This window comes from Oculina patagonica, chromosome 4 (genome assembly GCF_052425735.1).
Source record: "Oculina patagonica isolate OP01 chromosome 4, crgOcupat, whole genome shotgun sequence".
NCBI classification, from domain to species: Eukaryota; Metazoa; Cnidaria; class Anthozoa; order Scleractinia; family Oculinidae; genus Oculina; species Oculina patagonica.
In genome coordinates this window covers 4,222,571-4,242,248 of record NC_135761.1, presented here as the reverse complement: position 1 = coordinate 4,242,248, position 19,678 = coordinate 4,222,571, and the positions used below count along the sequence as shown (strand labels likewise).

Sequence of the window (19,678 nt, the reverse complement as noted above, 5' to 3'; positions counted from 1 at the left end):
TTGTTTTTACCGTGTTCTAAAAAACAAAAGAAAATTTTAATGAGGGATTAACTGAACACGGTTGTTCCGTGTTAAATCGTGTCTCTTTTGTCTAACCGTGCGAGCGTGTCGTGCGCGTGTCAACACCAAAGTGACCAAAATCCCGTGGAGGGTCACAATTACATATGATGGGATCTATTAGAATTAGTAGACAGAAATTTCTAATTCTTATAATAATAAGGGCCGCGGTGGGCAAGAGACCATTTGACCTTTCTCGCAGCTTAAAAGCTGACTCCCGCGTATCGTATGTCGTTTATCGGAAGTCACACACTACAATATAACGCAATCTACTCTTGTTCAATTGAGCAAATCTACGAAGAAAATGTATTACTAACTTTGCATCCTTGGCCTGTGAATTTATAACTACTGTTAATTCTGTAATTTATTTGAATTCCATCCTATCCTAACTATGCTACTTAGACAATCACCAACATTGCTTCTTAGGTTTACAAAAATGAAAACTTCAATTGGATAACAGTCTTTATCACGCCCTCAATTATTATGTTAGACCCTTTGTGAAGCGTCATCGCTTCTGCATGCCGTTTATTTATTTCGCGTCTGTACTCCTCTAACTTAAGTTCTGAACTTTCTTCTAAAGTATCATCCTCATTTTCACGCAATTTCACTGCAACAGAAGTATCTGAACAAAATTTAAGGCCAAAATTTGTTTAGTTACAAAGATTTCTTTCCCTGAGAAAAATCGTGAAGATATCGATGACGTCATGTTTGCTGACGAGTTTTTTAAAATACTGAATGAGCCGAAAGTCGAAACATTTTCGGATCTTCCTCGGAAATCTTCAGCAAACGTCGTTAATCTTAGGAAAGCGAGCGAGAGAGTTTTCTTCCCAAGATTTTCATCCAATAATCTCCTCTAAGTCGTCTATATATCCTGGAAATTGTGACAACAGTTAAGATTTACGGGATGATCCGAAGCAAAAGCTTTTCTGGAAACTACACGTCTTGTGAAGGTAGAACGAAGCAAGTGTTTACATTGTACTTGTAATTTACGGCTCCACGGCTGTCATCAAGACTGCTATATTATTTGAAGCGAAATTGGGCTCAAAGTGGAACAGGTTTATTGAAGTATAAAATTACAAGACCAAGATTAAAAGGTAACAAACTTTACAGAAGTGCTGAGCCTAATTTTATGACGTACAATCAATGAAACTGTGCCAGTTTGCCGTTCGTTGGTAAATTATTTGCTGCTTTTCTACTTTATTCACTCGCTCTTGTTGTGCGTTTACAAGAATTATTAATTAAACTTTTCGCATCAATCCTTTTGCGTAGTTAATTTTACTATGGCATTTCTGTGGATTTTGTAGGCACCGCTGATTATTTCTTGTTCACAAAGCTCGCCAAATTTGCTGTTTTCAACCATTTTTCTGATGGAACTGTCGCTTCCCGCAGAAACATTTTACGCTGAGCGGCACTTGCCGCACTCATTTCCCATATAAGGTCAAACATAGGTATACGAACTGATAACCGGGATTCAGTGAACCAATCAGAAAGCTAGAAATGCAATATCCGAGGTTGAGAATTTAATAATCGTAAATATTTTTAAAATAGGTGAATGATTCGCTACATAGCTACAGGCGAGCGATTGCATTGGTCTGACGTAGTGGTAGTTTTAAATAGCTTGGACATATCCAAGTGGTCTTTGGTTTCGCTATGTGATTATTCAGCCCTCTCTTCTGGTAAAACACTCAAATGAAACAAAATTACACATTTCACTCTAAACAGAGAGTAGAATGTTCATGTTAAACGAGTGATCGCTAGTAAACATCAATTCTTGCGTGACAAAGGAGCCCGCTGAGCCGCGTGGGTCTGGAGCAATTTACGACAAAAAAAAAATTAATTAAACGACAAAATGCCAGCCAGATTATGAACCGGCTGCGCACGGTTAATAAAGAAAGTTTTTGTTTAAATTCTCGGGAGTTTTCCCTACTTTAGCCTCAACTTTATATATGTCAACACTTTTCTAGACGCCATAGGAGATTTTTTAAAGAAATAATTTAAAGTGCGTTATCTAATTTCAAATCATTATATGGGAAGAATTTATTCAGTTCTTTACACAGTCTGGAACCACAAAATATTTCGAGCTCTCGACAACTTTCTCGCATTTTTTTTCCAGCCGGAAGTGACTGGCCTTTGAGAGTGTACAAAGCGTTGCGGCGGGGAGAGGGGTGGGTCGAAGAGTGTGTAAAAAGTCACTCTCCCTTGGCAGTAATACCTCGGTCTAAGTGGCACGCTGTTGGTACTTTTTGAACATTACATAACTATACCCGAGTGGTATTTTACTTATTCCAATGTAAGCCCTGTTGCTTTATGGTTTGGCAGAAACTGGGGAAACTCAACTTCAGCTAACAGTTCTAGTTCTACTCCCACTCCTCTTTCTTTCGTACTTCATTGCCCTGTTATATTCATCTGACGGGATCATATGGTTCACTGATAAATATGATCACAATGGCCTTAACATTGCTGAGAGTGTATTTTGAAACAAGGGACAAATTGGCAAAATCCACCTTGTAACAACAACCGTTGCACTGAAGATGACGGATGTAACATGTTTGTAAAATTAAAGAAAATTGTCCTGTTCCTGAAGTTATCAACAGTTTTGCTGTTAACTCGACTGTTTGGATGAATTAGTCTAATTATTCCGAATAATTCCCAAGGTTTCTTAAAACCTGACCAAGCTTGGCAGAGAACGCAATTTGCACAAATATTTCAACATTTCTCAGTAAAGCTTGCAAAGATCGATACTGAAAAATTCCGGCGCCAATTTTAGTCATTTAAAATCATTTTACGAGTTTTATTTGTGTTAGCTGTGTTGTATTTTTGCTTCCGAATGGTGAATTCTAACGATTAAGATGTCTTTTTTACCATTTTTCACACTTTTAATTTGGTTTTTAAATCACCGCCCTGTAGACTTTGATCACTTAAGATAGGACGCTACCAGTATTCAACATTGATACAATTATTCAAAGATATAAACGAGGTAAGTTAGATGACACAAGTCTCTCAAATACTGCACATACTGCCGTTAATGGATAGGCAAGCGCTCACTGTGTAATGCGTATAGTTTATAGGGACCTTGAAAGCGGAGAACAAGTTGTTAAGCTTTCAAGTATCACATTTCACAGCAATCTGATAAGCTAGTGCGCGCGTGTTGTTAAAAGAGTCTCATCTCAACATTGCCGCCTTCGTATATAACTGCTCTTTGGAATTAAAATTTAAAACAGCTTCTACGCATACGTTAAGAAGTATCTCCAATGGAATAACTGAAATAACAGAAATCATCGCAAACGTTAACTCATCGAAATCGCTTGAAACGGGCTTAACGAGCTAACAAACAGTTTTTCACAGTATGTTTCAAATTATACCATCTAAAACAAAACTGTTTCGTTCCTGTACAAACGTTTATAAATGAGGTGTATCTAAAATCTTGAAATTGTGTGACCTTGTAAAAACATGTGCTTGTTGGATTTCAAGAGCAAAATGGAGTAAAAAATATCTACAATCTTAAGCCGGACAGATTCCGTAAAAGCGATTCATAACATTTTAGTTCTGAACAGAGTTTTCCTTTAAAGGTAACTTAGTGAACTATTTTAGGTTTTAAGTAAATTCAACGTCTTAAGTTATAACGTTGAAATATTTTATAGAGCCTAATTATTCCGAATAATTCCCGAGGTTTCTATAAACCGGATCAAGCTTGGCAGAGAACGCAATTGCCACAAAATGTTTGCCACATTTCTCAGTTAAGCATGCAAAGATCGACACTGAATAATTCGCCAGTTCAAGTTATTCATTTAAATCGTTTTACGAGTTCCGTTTGTGTGGGCTGTCTTGTATTTTAGTTTTATAATGGAGAATTCTAATGATTGAAATGTCTGGCCGCATAACGTGCTTGTGAAAATCATTAGCGTTTCCACTAAGACATGCTAAATTTCTGGTACTATGATCTCTTTCTGCTGTTATATATAGTTTGTTGTGCGTTTGAATTTGGGCGCAATTTCAGACGCATTACACCAATGTCACCCATGCATCAGTAACAAATGCTTTGAGAGGACCATTTTGCGCGCAGTATTTTCGCCAAAGCATTCGCCTTTGTCAACGACGTGGAAGAGTTTTCGTATATCCCCAGGCAAGAAGCATGTAATGGTGCTCACCATTTCAATGCAGCCAATCACCAGAATCGAATTGTCATCAATAACCAATAAAATTGGACCACATTTTTACCATCTTTCACTCCTTTAATTTGGTTTTTAAATCACCGCCCTGTAGACTTTGATCACTTGAGATAGGACGCTACCAGTATTCAACATTGATACAATTATTCACAGATATAAACGATGTAAGTTAGATGTCAAAAGTCTCTCAAATACTGCACAGACTGCCGTTAATGGTAATACAAGCGCTCATCGTGTAATGCGTATAATAATAGAAACCTTGTGCCTAAGCTTTCAAGTATCACATTTCACAGTAATCTGAAACGCGAGTGCTCGCGTGTTGTCAAAACAGTCTCATCTCACTGTTGCCGCCTTCGTGTATGACTGCTCTTTGGAATTGAATTTAAAACAGCTTCTACGCATACGTTAATAAGTATCTCCAATGGAATAATATGTTTGAAAACATCAGAAACGTTAACTCATCGAAATCGCTTGAAACGGGCTTAAACAACATAACAAACAGTTTTTCACAGTATGTTTCAAATTATACCATCAAAAACAAAACTGTTTCGTTCCTGTACAAACGTTTTTAAATGAAGTCTATCTAAAATCTCAGGATTGTGTTACCTTGTAAACAAATGTGCTTGCTAGATTTAAAGAGGAAAATGGAGTACAAAAGATCTACAATCTCAAGGCAGAGTCCGTAAAAGCGATTCATAACATGTTAGGTCTGAAATAGAGTTTTTCTTTAAAGGTAACCTAGTGAACTATTTTAGGTTTTAATTAAATACAACGACTTAAGTTATAACGTTGAAATATTTTATAGAGCCTAATTATTCCGAATAATTTCCAAGATTTCTATAAACCGGACCAAGCTTGGCAGAGAACGCAATTGCCACAAAATGGTTGCCACATTTCTCAGTTAAGCATGCAAAGATGGATACTGAATAATTCGCCAGTTTAAGTTATTCATTTAAATCGTTTTACGAGTTTCGTTTGTGTGGGCTGTCTTGTATTTTTGTTTTATAATGGTGAATTCTAATGATTAAAATGTCTGGCCGCATAACGGGCTTGTGAAATCATTAGCGTTTCCACTAAGACATGCTAAATTTCTCGTACTATGATATATAGTTTGTTGTGCGTTTGAATTTGGGCACAATTTTAGACGCATTATACCAATGTCACCCATGCATCAGAAACAAAATGCTTTGAGAGGACCATTTTGCGCGCAGTTTTTGGCCAAAGCATTCGCCTTTGTCAACGACGTGGAAGAGTTTTCGTATATCCCCAGGCAAAAAGCATATAACGATGCTTACCATTTCAATGCAGCCAATCGCCAGGGTCGAATTGTCATCAATAACCAATAAAATTAGACCACGTTTTTACCCTCTTTCACACCCTCAATTTGGTTTTTAAATCACCGCCCTGTAGACTTGAGATAGGACGCTACCAGTATTCAACATTGATACAATTATTCAAAGATATAAACGAGGTAAGTTAGATCTCAAAAGTCTCTCAAATACTGCACATACTGCCGTTAATGGCTAGGCAAGCGCTCACTGTGTAATGCGTATAGTTTATAGGGACCTTGAAAGCGGAGAACAAGTGCTTAAGCTTTCAAGTATCACATTTCACAGCAATCTGATAAGCTAGTACACGCGTGTTGTCAAAAGAGTCTCATCTCAACATTGCCGCCTTCGTGTATGACTGCTCTTTGGAATTGAATTTAAAACAGCTTCTACGCATACGTTAATAAGTATCTCCAATGGAATAATATGTTCGAAATCATCGGAAACGTTAACTCATCGAAATCGCTTGAATCGCCGGGCTTAACGAGCTAACAAACAGTTTTTCACAGTATGTTTCAAATTATACCATCAAAAACAAAACTGTTTCGTTCCTGTACAAATGTTTATAAATGAGGTCTATCTAAAATCTCGAGATTGTGTGACGTTGTAAACAAATGTGCTTGCTGGATTTCAAGAGCAAAATGGAGTACAAAAGATCTACAATTTTAAGCCGAGCAGAGTCCGTAAAAGCGGTTCATAACATGTCAGGTCTGAAATAGAGTTTTTCTTTAAAGGTAACCTAGTGAACTATTTTAGGTTTTAAGTAACCTCAACGACTTAAGTTATAACGTTGAAATATTTTATAGAGCTTAATTATTCCGAATTATTCCCAAGGTTTCTATAAACCGGATCAAGCTTGGCAGAGAACGCAATTGCCACAAAATGTTTGCCACATTTCTCAGTTAAGCATGCAAAGATCGACACTGAATAATTCGCCAGTTCAAGTTATTCATTTAAGTCGTTTTACGAGTTCCGTTTGTGTGGGCTGTCTTGTATTTTAGTTTTATAATGGAGAATTCTAATGATTGAAATGTCTGGCCGCATAACGTGCTTGTGAAAATCATTAGCGTTTCCACTAAGACATGCTAAATTTCTGGTACTATGATCTCTTTCTGCTGTTATATATAGTTTGTTGTGCGTTTGAATTTGGGCGCAATTTCAGACGCATTACACCAATGTCACCCATGTATCAGTAACAAATGCTTTGAGAGGACCATTTTGCGCGCAGTATTTTCGCCAAAGCATTCGCCTTTGTCAACGACGTGGAAGAGTTTTCGTATATCCCCAGGCAAGAAGCGTGTAACGGTGCTCACCATTTCAATGCAGCCAATCACCAGAAATCGAATTGTCATCAATAACCAATAAAATTGGACCACATTTTTACCATCTTTCACTCCTTTAATTTGGTTTTTAAATCACCGCCCTGTAGACTTTGATCACTTGAGATAGGACGCTACCAGTATTCAACATTGATACAATTATTCAAAGATAAAATCGAGGTAAGTTAGATCTCAAAAGTCTCTCAAATACTGCACAGACTGCCGTTAATGGCTAGGCAAACGCTCACTGTGTAATGCGTATAGTTAATAGGGACCTTGTGCTTAAGCTTTTAAGTATCACATTTTACAGCAATCTGATACGCGAGTGCACGCGTGTTGTCAAAACAGTCTCATCTCACCGTTGCCGACTTCGTATATGACTGCTCTTTGGAATTAAATTTTAAACAGCTTCTATGCGTACGTTAATAAGTATCTCCAGCGTATAGTTAATGAGGTACCGATATTGTCTCTCTCAACGTGCGAGTGCCCGCGTGTGCTCAAAACAGTCTCGTCTCACAAATGCCGCCTACCTGTTCTATAAAAGCGGGTGCTTGGACTTCGAGAGAAAATGGGACTGTAAACATTTATAAACTGGATGCAACTTAAAACCCAGTGAATTATTCTAGGTTATAAGCGTGCAATGACTTAGTCAGTATAACTCTAGAATATTTTTTGGAGCCAAATAATTCCCAAGGTTTTAAAATTTGCATAAAATTTGGCACATTTGTCTGGAAAGTATGCAAAGATCGATACTAAATAATTCGCAAATTTTAGGCATTGTTTAAGTTTAATTTGTGTAGACTGTCTTTTATTTTCGTTTTTGGTAAATTTCAACAAATAAAAAAACCCTTTTAATTAAAAACGATCGCAGTTTCATTTACAACCTCATTTGCATAATTGGTTTTTAATATTGGCAGAAGAACCAAAAGCTCGAAGTCGCAGTAGCAAAGGAATTGAAGATAAGAAGTGCAAGGTATTTCACTTCTATGCATGCTGACATATGTTTAGCAGGGTTCACTTGGAATTTAGAGGGCCTGGTCTGGACTTGAAGAAATAAAGTTAAGGCCAGCAGTTCAAAGACACCATACTTTTGCATGTTTACAAAAAGCGATCTAACGGATACTAATATTTAAATTTCCACAAACCTATAGTCGAAACGTATTTAAATTAACATGCGTTTCCAATCTTTAAAGGACCACTTAACTACGGGATGATGATAATACTTTGTTGCGCTTAGTGGTTTTTGATGAGCGGCAGGCTGGTCAACTTCTGCTATTTTCTCGTTTTGGCCACCTTCCAAATTAGGCCTTTTGCAGCATAGACTGTTTAAAAGTCTAAAAAAATCTTTTAACTTATTTCCTAACCTAAGAGAGTTCACTGGGCAAAGTTTAAGGGAGAACTGTTTCCCACCCGAGATGCGATGGAGCGCTTACAGCGCTTTAACAGAAACTTCATTTTTAAAACCCAGTAAGTCTATCGAATCATTAATAAAGAGCATTTTTAAGAGACCGTAAAAGATACCAAATGTAAATTGTCCCCTAGACACGTTTGTTATAGAATTATATAAAGCGGTAGAAATTTATGAACAAAAACAAGATAAACCAAGAGAGACGTCATGTATCAAGTGACTTGGACTTTGGGCTCCTGATCCACACCGCTTCTCTTCCTAAATCTTTCCGGCTAGCCTGGATCCCAAGGCTTCTGATATATGACGAAACTGCGATCGAATCCTGGACATCCATTCTACCTATATCAGTTTTTGGATAATAACGGAAACATTCATTACTAAAAAATAGACTCTTGGCCACCCACGTGGCAAGACTGTATTTCCATTTTTACTCGAAACTAAGTTCTTCCAGTTAGTCTATGATAAGCGGACAAAGTGTGAGTCTTTTTCAAAACTCCCATTTTCCAGGCATAAATTACATTTACTTAAAGCATCCCCGTAACGTTTATATGGGAGTAACACTATATAAAAATAAAACTTCTCTGTTCTTTTCTGGTTCAGAAATGACGCGTAATTTGCTGCTGTTCGGGATATTGACCATATCTCTGTTCACACTGGCCACTGCAGATGATGACATCTCCCAACCATGCCTAATTCAATCAGAAGGAGACCAGCTTCGATGTGTGGTGCCAGCTGGCTACAAAGTCCGTAGCGGGGACTGCCCTGGAAACGACATCTCGGACCTTTACAGAGATAGTACCACTTTGGAAGATTGTGCACAGCTGTGTTCCTCGTCTGCCAAATGCCAGGCCTTCATGTTCTACAACAATCATCGTTGTTACCCGAAGACAAAAACCTGCGGAACAACCGACAAGTCCAACCCTCACCATGTGTTTTACGACAAAGTTCCCTCGGGCTACACCATGCGACCAGGAGACTGTCCTGGGAATGACCTCTGGGATCTCTACAGGAAAGACGTGACTCGTCAAGAGTGCGCTCAGCTCTGCGATTCCAGTTCAACTTGCAATGCGTTCATGCACTACGACAACCATGAGTGCTACCCTAAGACAAAAGGGTGTGGCGTAACAAGTCTTGCTAACAGCCTCAACATTTTCTACGACAAAGTACCCGAAGGTTACTCTCTGAGGCCTGGCGACTGCCCCGGAAATGATATCTTGTTAATCCATGGAACTGTTTCCCTGTCAGAGTGCGCCAACCGATGTAACAGTAAGAGTAACTGTGTCTCGTTCATGTACTACAATGGTGAAGAGTGCTACCCGAAGACCAAGACCTGCGCTCAGCCCAGCAAGGAAAGTCCCCAGAATGTGTTCTATGACAAAGTACCGAGTGGATACGCGATGAGGCCTGGTGACTGCCCTGGAAATGACGTCTGGACCCTCCATCCATTCGTTTCTTTGGCAAAGTGCGCTGAACGCTGCAATGACGACCCTGATTGTGTTTCATTTATGTTCTTTGATGGCCGTAAATGCTACCCGAAGACCAAGACCTGCCAAACGACCAATAAAGCGAATCCCAATAATTTCTTCTACGACAAGATAGTCATAGTATAATCCTGAAAAGCAGATATACCTCGGTAACCGTTAGGGTAGAACTGTTAAACCATACATAAGGGTTGGTTGCAAACCTCTGTATTCAAGTTTAAAACTATGATTCGGGCAATAATGTGGTACGGTAGAAGGCGTGGTAGTAGTTCGGATGTAATGGTTAACTTGAAAATAAACACGATGATAATTATAAAATGACAAGAGATTAAGCTAGTGTGTGTTACCAGAGGATTCAACATATTGCATTAAGTAGTTCAGCATTTTAAAAGCCAACTAAGTAGTCCTTTTTCAGTTTAACTAAAACATCAGAGCTTTTGTTTTGTGTGTTTTGTTTTATGCTGAATAAACTACTGTTGGAACCAAACGCTTTGTTGTTTTTTTTGACGTTCTAGAAGAACTGGTTTTATCTTCAGTTGTCCCGCTTTGGGCTTTCCCAGGTGTTGGAAGGGGCGGATCCCGTGCTTTATGACAGAGTAAATAGAGGGGGCAGCGGCGGGGGGGGGGGGGGGGGGGGGGGGGTAGTTGGGCTGTCCACAAGACGCTCGAAATTTCTCAAATAGGTTGGTCCAAAAAATCCAAAATGTAGCTTTTTATTTAAAAAGCTGCTTCAAAGATGCTCCAAGAAATCCAAAACATTGCTTTTTATTAAGAAAATTTCTCCAAATATATGCTAAAAACTAATTTCTCTTTTAAGATAAGTTTTCTAAGACTTTTCATGCAATTTCACTGCAACCAAAGTATCTGAGTCAAGTTTAAGGCCAATGTCTGTTTAATTACAAAGTTGTCTTCCACTGGGAAAAATCGTGAAGGTATCGATGACGTCATGTTTGCTGACGAGTTTTTTTAAAATACTGAATAAGCCGAAAGTCGAAACATTTTCGGATCTTCCTCGGAAATTTTCGGCGAACGTCGTTAATCTTCGGAAGTATTCAAAAAATGTCCGGAAACGTTCGTATGGCTTTCGAACAACATTCGGTCTGCAAAATTGCTTTTGCAGAATGCAAAAAGTTGCTCCCTTTGCCGAGCAACTTGTCGACAGCCCTAGGGTCGGGTGTGGGGGAGGCTTGGTATAAACACTAAAGTGTAAAATATAACGGGCTATTTGGAGCACTGTAATGTTTGGTTAAGGATTGAATGCGTAGGTTTATCAAGTAATTAAGAGAAAAATTAAAATTTCTAGAAGAATTGAACAACAGCCGGCAATGCTATGAAAAATTGTTCGCTTATCCTCTGCATGAAGGTAGTCCTTATTAAAACTAAAAACGTTATGTTGTTTTTTTCTTCAAATATTTTTATTTTTCTGAGAAAAACGAAATTTGACGTCTAGACTCGTCTAGACTCGATTAAGAGGGTACAAATTGGGTTGAAAATTGACCATTTTCATTCGATTCGCATGTCAAAACGATCAAGCGCAGAAAAAAATAAATACAACCGGTTTATTGCATGACTCTTCCTTGTCCAAATAAGCATAGTTTCAAGAGTTTTGGTTTAATCTAATTATTTAACGGTAAACAAAACCAGACTATTCTCACGCAATATGAAAGTCGGTCGGTCAAAAGAATCGTCATTTTCACTATGTGCCATATCTCAGAATTCCTTGAGATAAAGGTTTTTTAAGTATAGAAGGATAATACTTTTAAAATATACAATGTTTGGTTTGGGCAAATGATTAAGCACTTGTCAAAACATTATTCAAAATCGTTCAAAAACGGCATAAAATGACGCCAGTCTTCGAATGCGTGACCAACATTATTACCACCGTATTTGTTCTTTAAATCAATTTAATCGCAATACTAGCAATACTTAGGCATAAATCAAAATAAATATGTTAACCTTTGCTTGATTATGATGTCCTGACCGTTGCAATACGTTACTTTCCTGTCATTTCTTCAATGGCTTCCAGTTCAGTTCGCATACCGCTTGTCTTGCGACTGGTGAATTTGAAGCAACCACTGCTAGTTTTTGGTCCAAATATGTATCGTCATGATTTACGAGCACTACTTGTGTTACTTGATTAAGCCATATTCCAGGTAATAGCCGGCAAAGCGTTTTCAATAAGTCACTTTGCAATGCCCGTTGGCACCATTATTATTCGAAAAGTGAAGTATAAATTTGTATACTTTCGAGAAAAGCGTGACAGTTTTTTATACTTAGGGGGTGGGGGTAGGGTCTTAAATTTTTATGATTTTTTATATCCTTGTTACATGACAGCAAAGGGACCTCCCGTCGGTCATATAAGCAAGGACTGCCAACTATCGTTTTAAAAGAACAAGAAACTTTTATTAGTATACCAAGTACAAATAGAGAGGCTGTGGACAGCCTAGGGACAACGTTGTGCCGTGAGAAAAAAATAAATTATTAAAAAATCTATTATCGAGTTTAGTAATTTTTATTAGCCTCGTCTACTAAAAGTAAACAATGTGAATTCTCGCCCACACGAGGTCAAATATTTTACTTTGTTGTTTGTGAGAATAACGAAGTACATATATAAAATATGAATATAAATTTTGGTTTTTATAGTAGGAGCAACCAGCATTAGTAGATTATAGACTACCACCAAACCGGAAACGAGAAGCGAACGACTTTTAAGAAAGGCTAAATTAAAAAGATTACAACACTTTTTCCTGAGGGACCGGTCATAAAGAACAGGGGGAGGGGGTGGGCTTTGAAAAATTGGGGGTGGGTCACTATTTTTCAACATGTCAAAAAGGGTGGGTCAGGAATAAAAAATGCACTGCATTAGGGGTGGGACAATTATTCATTGAACGGCACCTATAATAGTGCATAATTCCTTAAAATAGCATTTCAGGGGTTCTAACACTAGGTTTTTCTGTGCCAGTTATGGGGTGGGCACACTTTTGTCAAATAATTGGGGGATGGGCCACTTAAAATGAGTACAGTCAACTCTCTCTAAGACGGACACCGTCGGGACCGGCCCCAACTGTCCGTCTTAGAGAGGTGTCCGCCTTATAGAGAGTCGAGGTAACATGGCACCAGAAATTTTGAGATGATAAAGCTAAACGGCTATGCACGACGAATTCACGTCCGTTGTAAGTCGCTTACTTTAGCCAAACCTAAAAAGTGGAACAAAAATAATATTAGAAATTCGACTCATTTGCTCTTTACAAACGGAACTGTAAGTAGAAAACTACCTCTTTGGTGTCCATACGCAGAGAAGTATTACGTTATAGCGGATTGTTTTTGGCAAGTTTGGTTTTCTAAAGGCGCTGACTTACTATGCTTTATGTCGACACCAAGTTTTGAAGTATTATTCACTAAAAAATAACTTTTTGTGCGTGTCCGTTGGCGATTTCAAAATGTCCGTTGTCCGTCCTAGAGAGATGTCCGTCTTACAGAGAGTTTAGTTACAGTAAAATGACTGAAAAACGGCAGGGACCATAACCAGGTGTCCGTCTTATGGAGGTGTCCGTCTTATAGAGGTGTCCGTTAAGAGAGAGTTGACTGTACTTGAAAAGAAAAAAAATATATTGCCAACCCCCCCCCCCCCCCCCATACTTTATGACCGGTCCCTGACATATGCTTTTTGCCAATACTTTCACGGTTTTCTCTCTTTGATTTTGATCGTAAGCAGAACTTGTAAGCTAAGCACTTTCAAACCAAGACCCTATCCTCACCCCACCCCCTTAAGTATAAAAAACTGTCGTGCTTGTCTCGAAAGTATGCAAATTTATACTTCGCTTAGTATAATAATGGCTGTCAACAGGCACTGCAAAGTGGCTTATTAAAAACGCTTTGCATGCCGGCTATTTCCTGAAATATGGCTTAATCAAGTAACACAAGTAGCGCCCATTAATCATGATGATACATATTTGGATAAAAACGAGTTAGTGGTTGCTTGAAATTCACCAGTCGCAAGACAGATTCGACAAGCGACATGCGAACTGAACGGGAAGCCATTGAAGAAATGACAGGAAATAAACGTATTGCAACGGTCAGGACATCATAATGAAGCAAAGGTGAACACATTTATTTTGATTTATGCCTAGGTATTGCTAGTATTGCGATTAAATTGATTTAAAGAACAAATACGGTGGTAATAATGTTGGTCACGCATTCGAAGACTGGCGTGATTTTGTGCCGTTTTTGTACGATTTTAAATAATTTTTTGACAAGTGCTTAATCATTTGCCCAAACCAAACATTGCATATTTTGAAAGTATCATCCTTTTACAGTTGAAATACCTTTATCTCAAGGAATTCTGAGATATGTATGGTGGCCCATCAGTGCCATAGTATTTTATGCTGTATTTTAGCATTTTTCCTTTTTTTATATATTTATTTTTTACTGTTTTATACTTATTTTATATTTTTTCTCTAATTTTTTTATTCTTTTTCATTTTATTCTTTTATTTTTATTTCTGTTTTTATTTTTATTTTTTATTTTACTTTACTTATCTTTTTTTCATTTAATTTTTATTCATTTTATTTTATTTCATTTATTTTTCAAAAATAAAAAATAAAAAATAAAAAAAAGCGGCTGTGGCCCACAAGTGCCATAGCAAAAAAAAAAAAAAAAAAAAAAAAATGCCGTGGCCCAGGAGTGCCATAGCCCATGATGCATTGGGAAGGAGTAGTTAAACAACATGGCGGCGCGGATAAGGAACGATACCTGCAAAGAAGATGAAGAACTGACGCAGGATTAAGGGGAATACCTGAAACGGGCTGAAAAGAGATGACATTTTTAGCCTAGAAAAAGCAGGTGACAGGCCAACACAGAATACTTTGTTCGTGACATTTGTACATTTGCCGTTCTGTAATTGGATTTGGTCGGCCAATTATTATTCTCACTTGTTTAGAAAGGGCACTATACGCTGTCAGCTGTATCATAAGGAGGAGTTTTAAGTTGAATAGAGTCGTAAGACTGCCGCCCAGCAAACGTGTTGCGATAAGACTGCACGGTTTCCCGGAGGGAGGACAAGGATGTTGATTACTTGCATTCTATATTTGTAACGCCAGGTCTGTCTGTTTATAGTGTTGCACAGTGTGTTGCTTCTTTTCACTTGATGGCATTTCTTTTGTCTAGTTCCAGAGACTGCATAGCTTTACTTCGAAAAAGCTATGACCTTGTTTTAGAGAGACGTTAATTAAGCATGTGTTGTTTAGAAATATATATTTATGTTTCTTGCATCAATTTGATTGAGCGTTTAATATTAAAGTCTTTTGAGCTCGATGTTTATGTTTTTACCTCCCTTGTTCGTTGTGTGATATTCTTGCACCAAACGATTAAATTTAGATTTACTGTATATCTATATAGCTCCCACACGCAAGTTTGTTGACTTTTTTGCATGTTGTGTATGCCACCATACCTTGCAAATATGAATGCAAATATACATCTTCTTAATCGAAACTAATACAGAGGTCTCACAATCTACTAACGGGAAACCGTGCAGTCCCATGTTCGAAGCACGTTTACTGGGCGGCAGTCTTACGACTCTATTCAACTTAAAACTCCTCCTTATAATACAGCTGACAGCGTATAGTGCCCTTTCTAAACAAGTGAGAAGCAAAAATAAATTGGCCAACCAAATCCAATTACAGAACGGCAAATGTACAAAATGTCACGAACAAAGTATTCTGTGTTGGCCTGTCACCTGCTTTTTCTATGCTAAAAATATCATCTCTTTTCAGCCCGTTTCAGGTATTCCCCTTAATCCTGCGTCAGTTCTTCATCTTCTTTGCAGGAATCGTTCCTTATCCGCGCCGCCATGTTGTTTAACTACTCCTTCCCAATGCATCATGGGCTATGGCACTCCTGGGCCACGGTTTTTTTTTTTTTTTTTTTTTTTGCTATGGCACTTGTGGGCCACAGCCGTTATTTTTTATTTTTTATTTTTTTTTTGGAAAAATAAAAAATGAAATAAAATAAAATGAATAAAAATTAAATGAAAAAAAGATAAGTAAAGTAAAATAAAAAATAAAAATAAAAACAGAAATAAAAATAAAAGAATAAAATGAAAAAGAATAAAAAAATTAGAGAAAAAATATAAAATAAGTATAAAACAATAAAAAATAAATATATAAAAAAAGGAAAAAATGCTAAAATACAGCATAAAATACTATGGCACAGATGGGCCACCATAGATATGGCACATAGTGAAAATGACGATTCTTTTGACCGACCGACTTTCATGTTGCGTGAAAGTAATTAGATTAAACCAAAACTCTTGAAACTATGCTTATTTGGTCAAGGAAGAGTCATGCAATAAACCGGTTGTACTTATTTTTTTTCTGCGCTTGATTGTTTTGTCATGCGAAGCGAATGAAAATGGTCGATTTTCAACCCAATTTGTACCCAGTCTAGACGTCAAATCTAAAATTTCGTTTTTCTTAGAAAAATAAAAATATTTGAAGAAAAAAACAACATAACGTTTTTAGTTTTAATATGGACTACCTTCGTGCAGAAGATGAGCGAAACCCTGTATTTTTAGAATTGCCGCAAAAACATTTTTGTTTGATTTTTCTAGAAACTTGTTCTTAATTGTAGTAAAGAGCACTAATAAATGTGTTTTGAGCTGACTCTTCCCCAGTCTTCTCTTATAGGAAATTTACAAGAAAAAAGGGAGAAAGAGGGAAGACTCTTTCTCCCTTCTCTAGTCTCCCTCGGGGCCGTTTTTAGTGTCGTCTAATCTCGTACCCAGACCTTTTTAACCCTCGGGAGAAGTGAGTAAACATCTGGGTACGAAAGTGTCGTCAGATTTTTTTGTAAAATATAATAGGGAAATGTGAAATTTTGTGACATTTTGCCTATTTCAAAAATAGCTCAAAATCAGTCTTACAAATTTTTATTTTACTTTGCACGAATGTTTAATTAGAGCCAATTTCTAATTTCTGAAATCTTGAGATGGGTCATATATTGATTTTGAGAAAAACGCTATTGAAACTACTAGTGCCCAGTCCCCTCGTAAGCACTCGGTCCTTCATTTTGGCTGTTTATTTATAGCATTTTTATTGTTCAAATTTCACATATGACGGTTTTACGCTGTATAATATAACAAAAAGTAATGAGAGAAAGATAAAACATTTTTGAACATTTTACAAGAGTTAACAAAAGTTTACAAAAAGTTTATAGGCTCATTTACCCCCTCAAGACTGAAGTAACCCACCCGTTTAATTGCAAGAAACTTCAAGCAGCTTATAACCGTGCGGTTAATGTTTCTGATGTTTGGCTAGAAAGGCACGGCGCCACACAGAAAAAAATCTCTAGAATAGCAGTCACTTGAGAAACACACAAGTCGTGTTTGCGTGAGTCACGAGGTGTGCGTGAGATGAATTTCCTTCATCGCGTCATCTCTTGCCTGGCCGGATAAATTCCTGCTTACGCATTTAAATAGTTATTTTGTTCCGAATTTTGAATAAAATAAACCCAGACCAGTTCGTAAATGGCATTAAAAAGAAGTCTATTTCACGCCAAAATAAAGAGCAGACTAAGGCCATCCCATTGTTTTTTTTTTTCCGTTTAGCGTCGTCCGACGAGCTTTTGCAAGTATAACAAGAAGCTTGAGAAGCTTGAGAAGCTTAAAATCGGGCGCTTAATAATGAGCTATCTGTTTTGACTTGAAAGGCAGGGTACAGTACAGTAAAAATCACTGGAAAAACAGTCACTTAAACCTATTCAGACCCGGGGGGCTTTTGAGGCCCGCGCTGACTTTGGACGCTTATAACTTTTTCAAGATTCAACCAAACGCTGCCAAACTTTGCGAGTTTATCTAAAATTTATCTCGCAATAATTTGGTAGGATTAGTTATTGTGCCAGTAACTTGAAATTACCATGGCAACGTCATTTTGACAGGCTTGTTTTCCCAAATTTTTAATTTTCGTGTTTCTATTTAATGATGAAAATCTGGAATGTTTTCAAGATTGCATTATTACTTAATGACATAATAGTCTCAATTTATAAATATATTTCGCACAATACAAATAAACGATTGAACTAGACGTCTAGAAAATATAAATTTGTAACACTAAGCAAAGTGCAGCCTTTTCGCAATGCTTAATAAAGGCAGGGTTTTTACCTGGATACCAATTTTTCCAACGCTTTAGGTGGCTGACGCATTTCAGTATTTTCCAGCCCTTACACTTTAATGGAACAGTATACAACTCTTTATCAGGTAACTACTATTGTCAAGAAAATGATCACAACTTATTGACCAATGATTAGGTATTTGTTTCATACCATTACTGTAATAGCAACTGTTGAAGAATAGTAGTACTGACCCAAAGTATAAGGGCTGGAAAACACTGAAAACCATTTCAGCCGCGTTTCAAGGAATCCAAAAAAGCTTTACTTATCCCATATATATTTGTTTTGCAGTATTTTGTTAATTTTTGGACGATTTTGGGGGATGTCTGGGAGGCGATAGTTTTTCTCAAAGGATTAGTAAAATTTAGACAAATAAGAAATGTTGGAGATTTAATGTGATTTTAAAATTTGAATTTGAAGTTAAAAATTGATGGACGGACACCAAACAGTCTCCTGACAACCCGGAGTGCTCTTGCCGGAGGGGGTCAACTGTTTGGTGGTGTTTCTATTCTTTTCTTCAATCCCTTCTTTAAATTTCTTAAAGTTCCATTCAAATTCAGGTAGAACCCCACCTTAAGTTTTGTTCTTGTGAGAAAACAACAGAAGTCAAAGGTTGCGTGATATAACCAAGCATGGATTTTAATTCTCCCTCCCTTTCCATCTCCTTAGCCTTTCACCCCCACCTGTCCCTCCCTTTCTACTCTCATTCAATTTAATGTTTGTTTACATTTCTTAACCAATTCAGTATCGTACTAATCTGTGCCAAGCAATCAGATAATAACAGAAATTTGCCTTAATTTTGATCTCCCATACCAAGACCTTAGAGTATAAACCGCTAATAAAACAAAACACACTTGAAAATAATTCTCTGGGGTTATACACCTTGCAGTATTAACGTACTAACGAACTTGATAACAAACCCCATCTCGTACTAAGGATTTTTACTGATCAACATAGAAAATAAGTTCACAATGGTTTGTTCCCAAACGTTTTTTACTGTACAGAGGGTCTGTATATTGACCTGTAACTTGTATACCGTATTGAAAAATTCAGAATAAACCGACTTCTGTCCGCTACCATGATATTATGTTGAAAAATTAGCTCGTTCGAAACTGTGGCAAAATCGTTAGAGACAGACAAGATACAGCCGTTTACTGGCAGTCTTTGAAAATCCTGAATTTCGTCAAAATGAGCCAAAATAAAGTTTTAAAATTTCCTTTATCAATATGGTTCTTATCTTTTTATTCAATTCTATGAACTGCTTTTATGCAGTACTGTCCAACAAAGATTTCAATTTCCTCAAAGTTTCGGGACAAATGGATACAAAATATTTCGTGCAGAATGTAATTTGATTAAGCGAATGTTTTCACGTCTATAAATACTTCAAGCAGTGAATGAAAAACCGTTTTGTTTTCATCAATGAGAACCACTTTCAAATAGTTAATGCATGAAAAATAACAATCAGATCAGAATACAATAATTATTAATGTAAGGTCTCGCTATTATGTCTCGGCAGAGATACTTCTTTTTTGCAAGTTCAAATGTATGCAAATTGCGTGTGAAATGTAATTCGATTCCATTGTCTTGTTTACAAACTCTTTCTTAAGAAAGTTGTATTTTCGTGAATAAAAGCCATTGGCCTGTTTTGTTTTCCTGATCATGTTTGTCTGTGATTTTTACAAAACATGTGGTCTTTTTTTTCGGAACTTTAAGTTGTACAAAAATTCCTATTTTGAACACAGATGTCACTTCC

General features: G+C 37.2%; 1 protein-coding gene across 4 annotated transcripts; it reads left to right on the top strand.

Moving 5' to 3' along the window:
* The first annotated feature begins 2,942 nt into the window (after positions 1-2,942).
* LOC144649186 (uncharacterized) lies at positions 2,943-10,249 on the top strand. Of its 4 annotated transcripts, XM_078508642.1 has the most exons (3): positions 6,429-7,053; positions 7,791-7,846; positions 8,882-10,249. In XM_078508642.1, the coding sequence occupies exon 3, from the start codon at positions 8,884-8,886 to the stop codon at positions 9,889-9,891; it is 1,008 nt and encodes a 335-aa protein (XP_078364768.1). In that variant the 5' UTR covers positions 6,429-7,053; positions 7,791-7,846; positions 8,882-8,883; the 3' UTR covers positions 9,892-10,249. The 4 variants fall into 4 exon arrangements, with proteins under 4 accessions (XP_078364770.1, XP_078364767.1, XP_078364768.1 ...); XM_078508644.1 differs by lacking the exons at positions 6,429-7,053; positions 7,791-7,846 and adding an exon at positions 2,943-4,441; XM_078508641.1 differs by lacking the exons at positions 6,429-7,053; positions 7,791-7,846 and adding an exon at positions 5,610-5,697.
* Positions 10,250-19,678: the final 9,429 nt, after the last annotated feature.

Excerpts from the sequence above, each read along its gene's own strand:
- LOC144649186 (XM_078508644.1), top strand. The coding sequence starts at position 8,884 with ATGACGCGTAATTTGCTGCTGTTCGGGATATTGACCATATCTCTGTTC.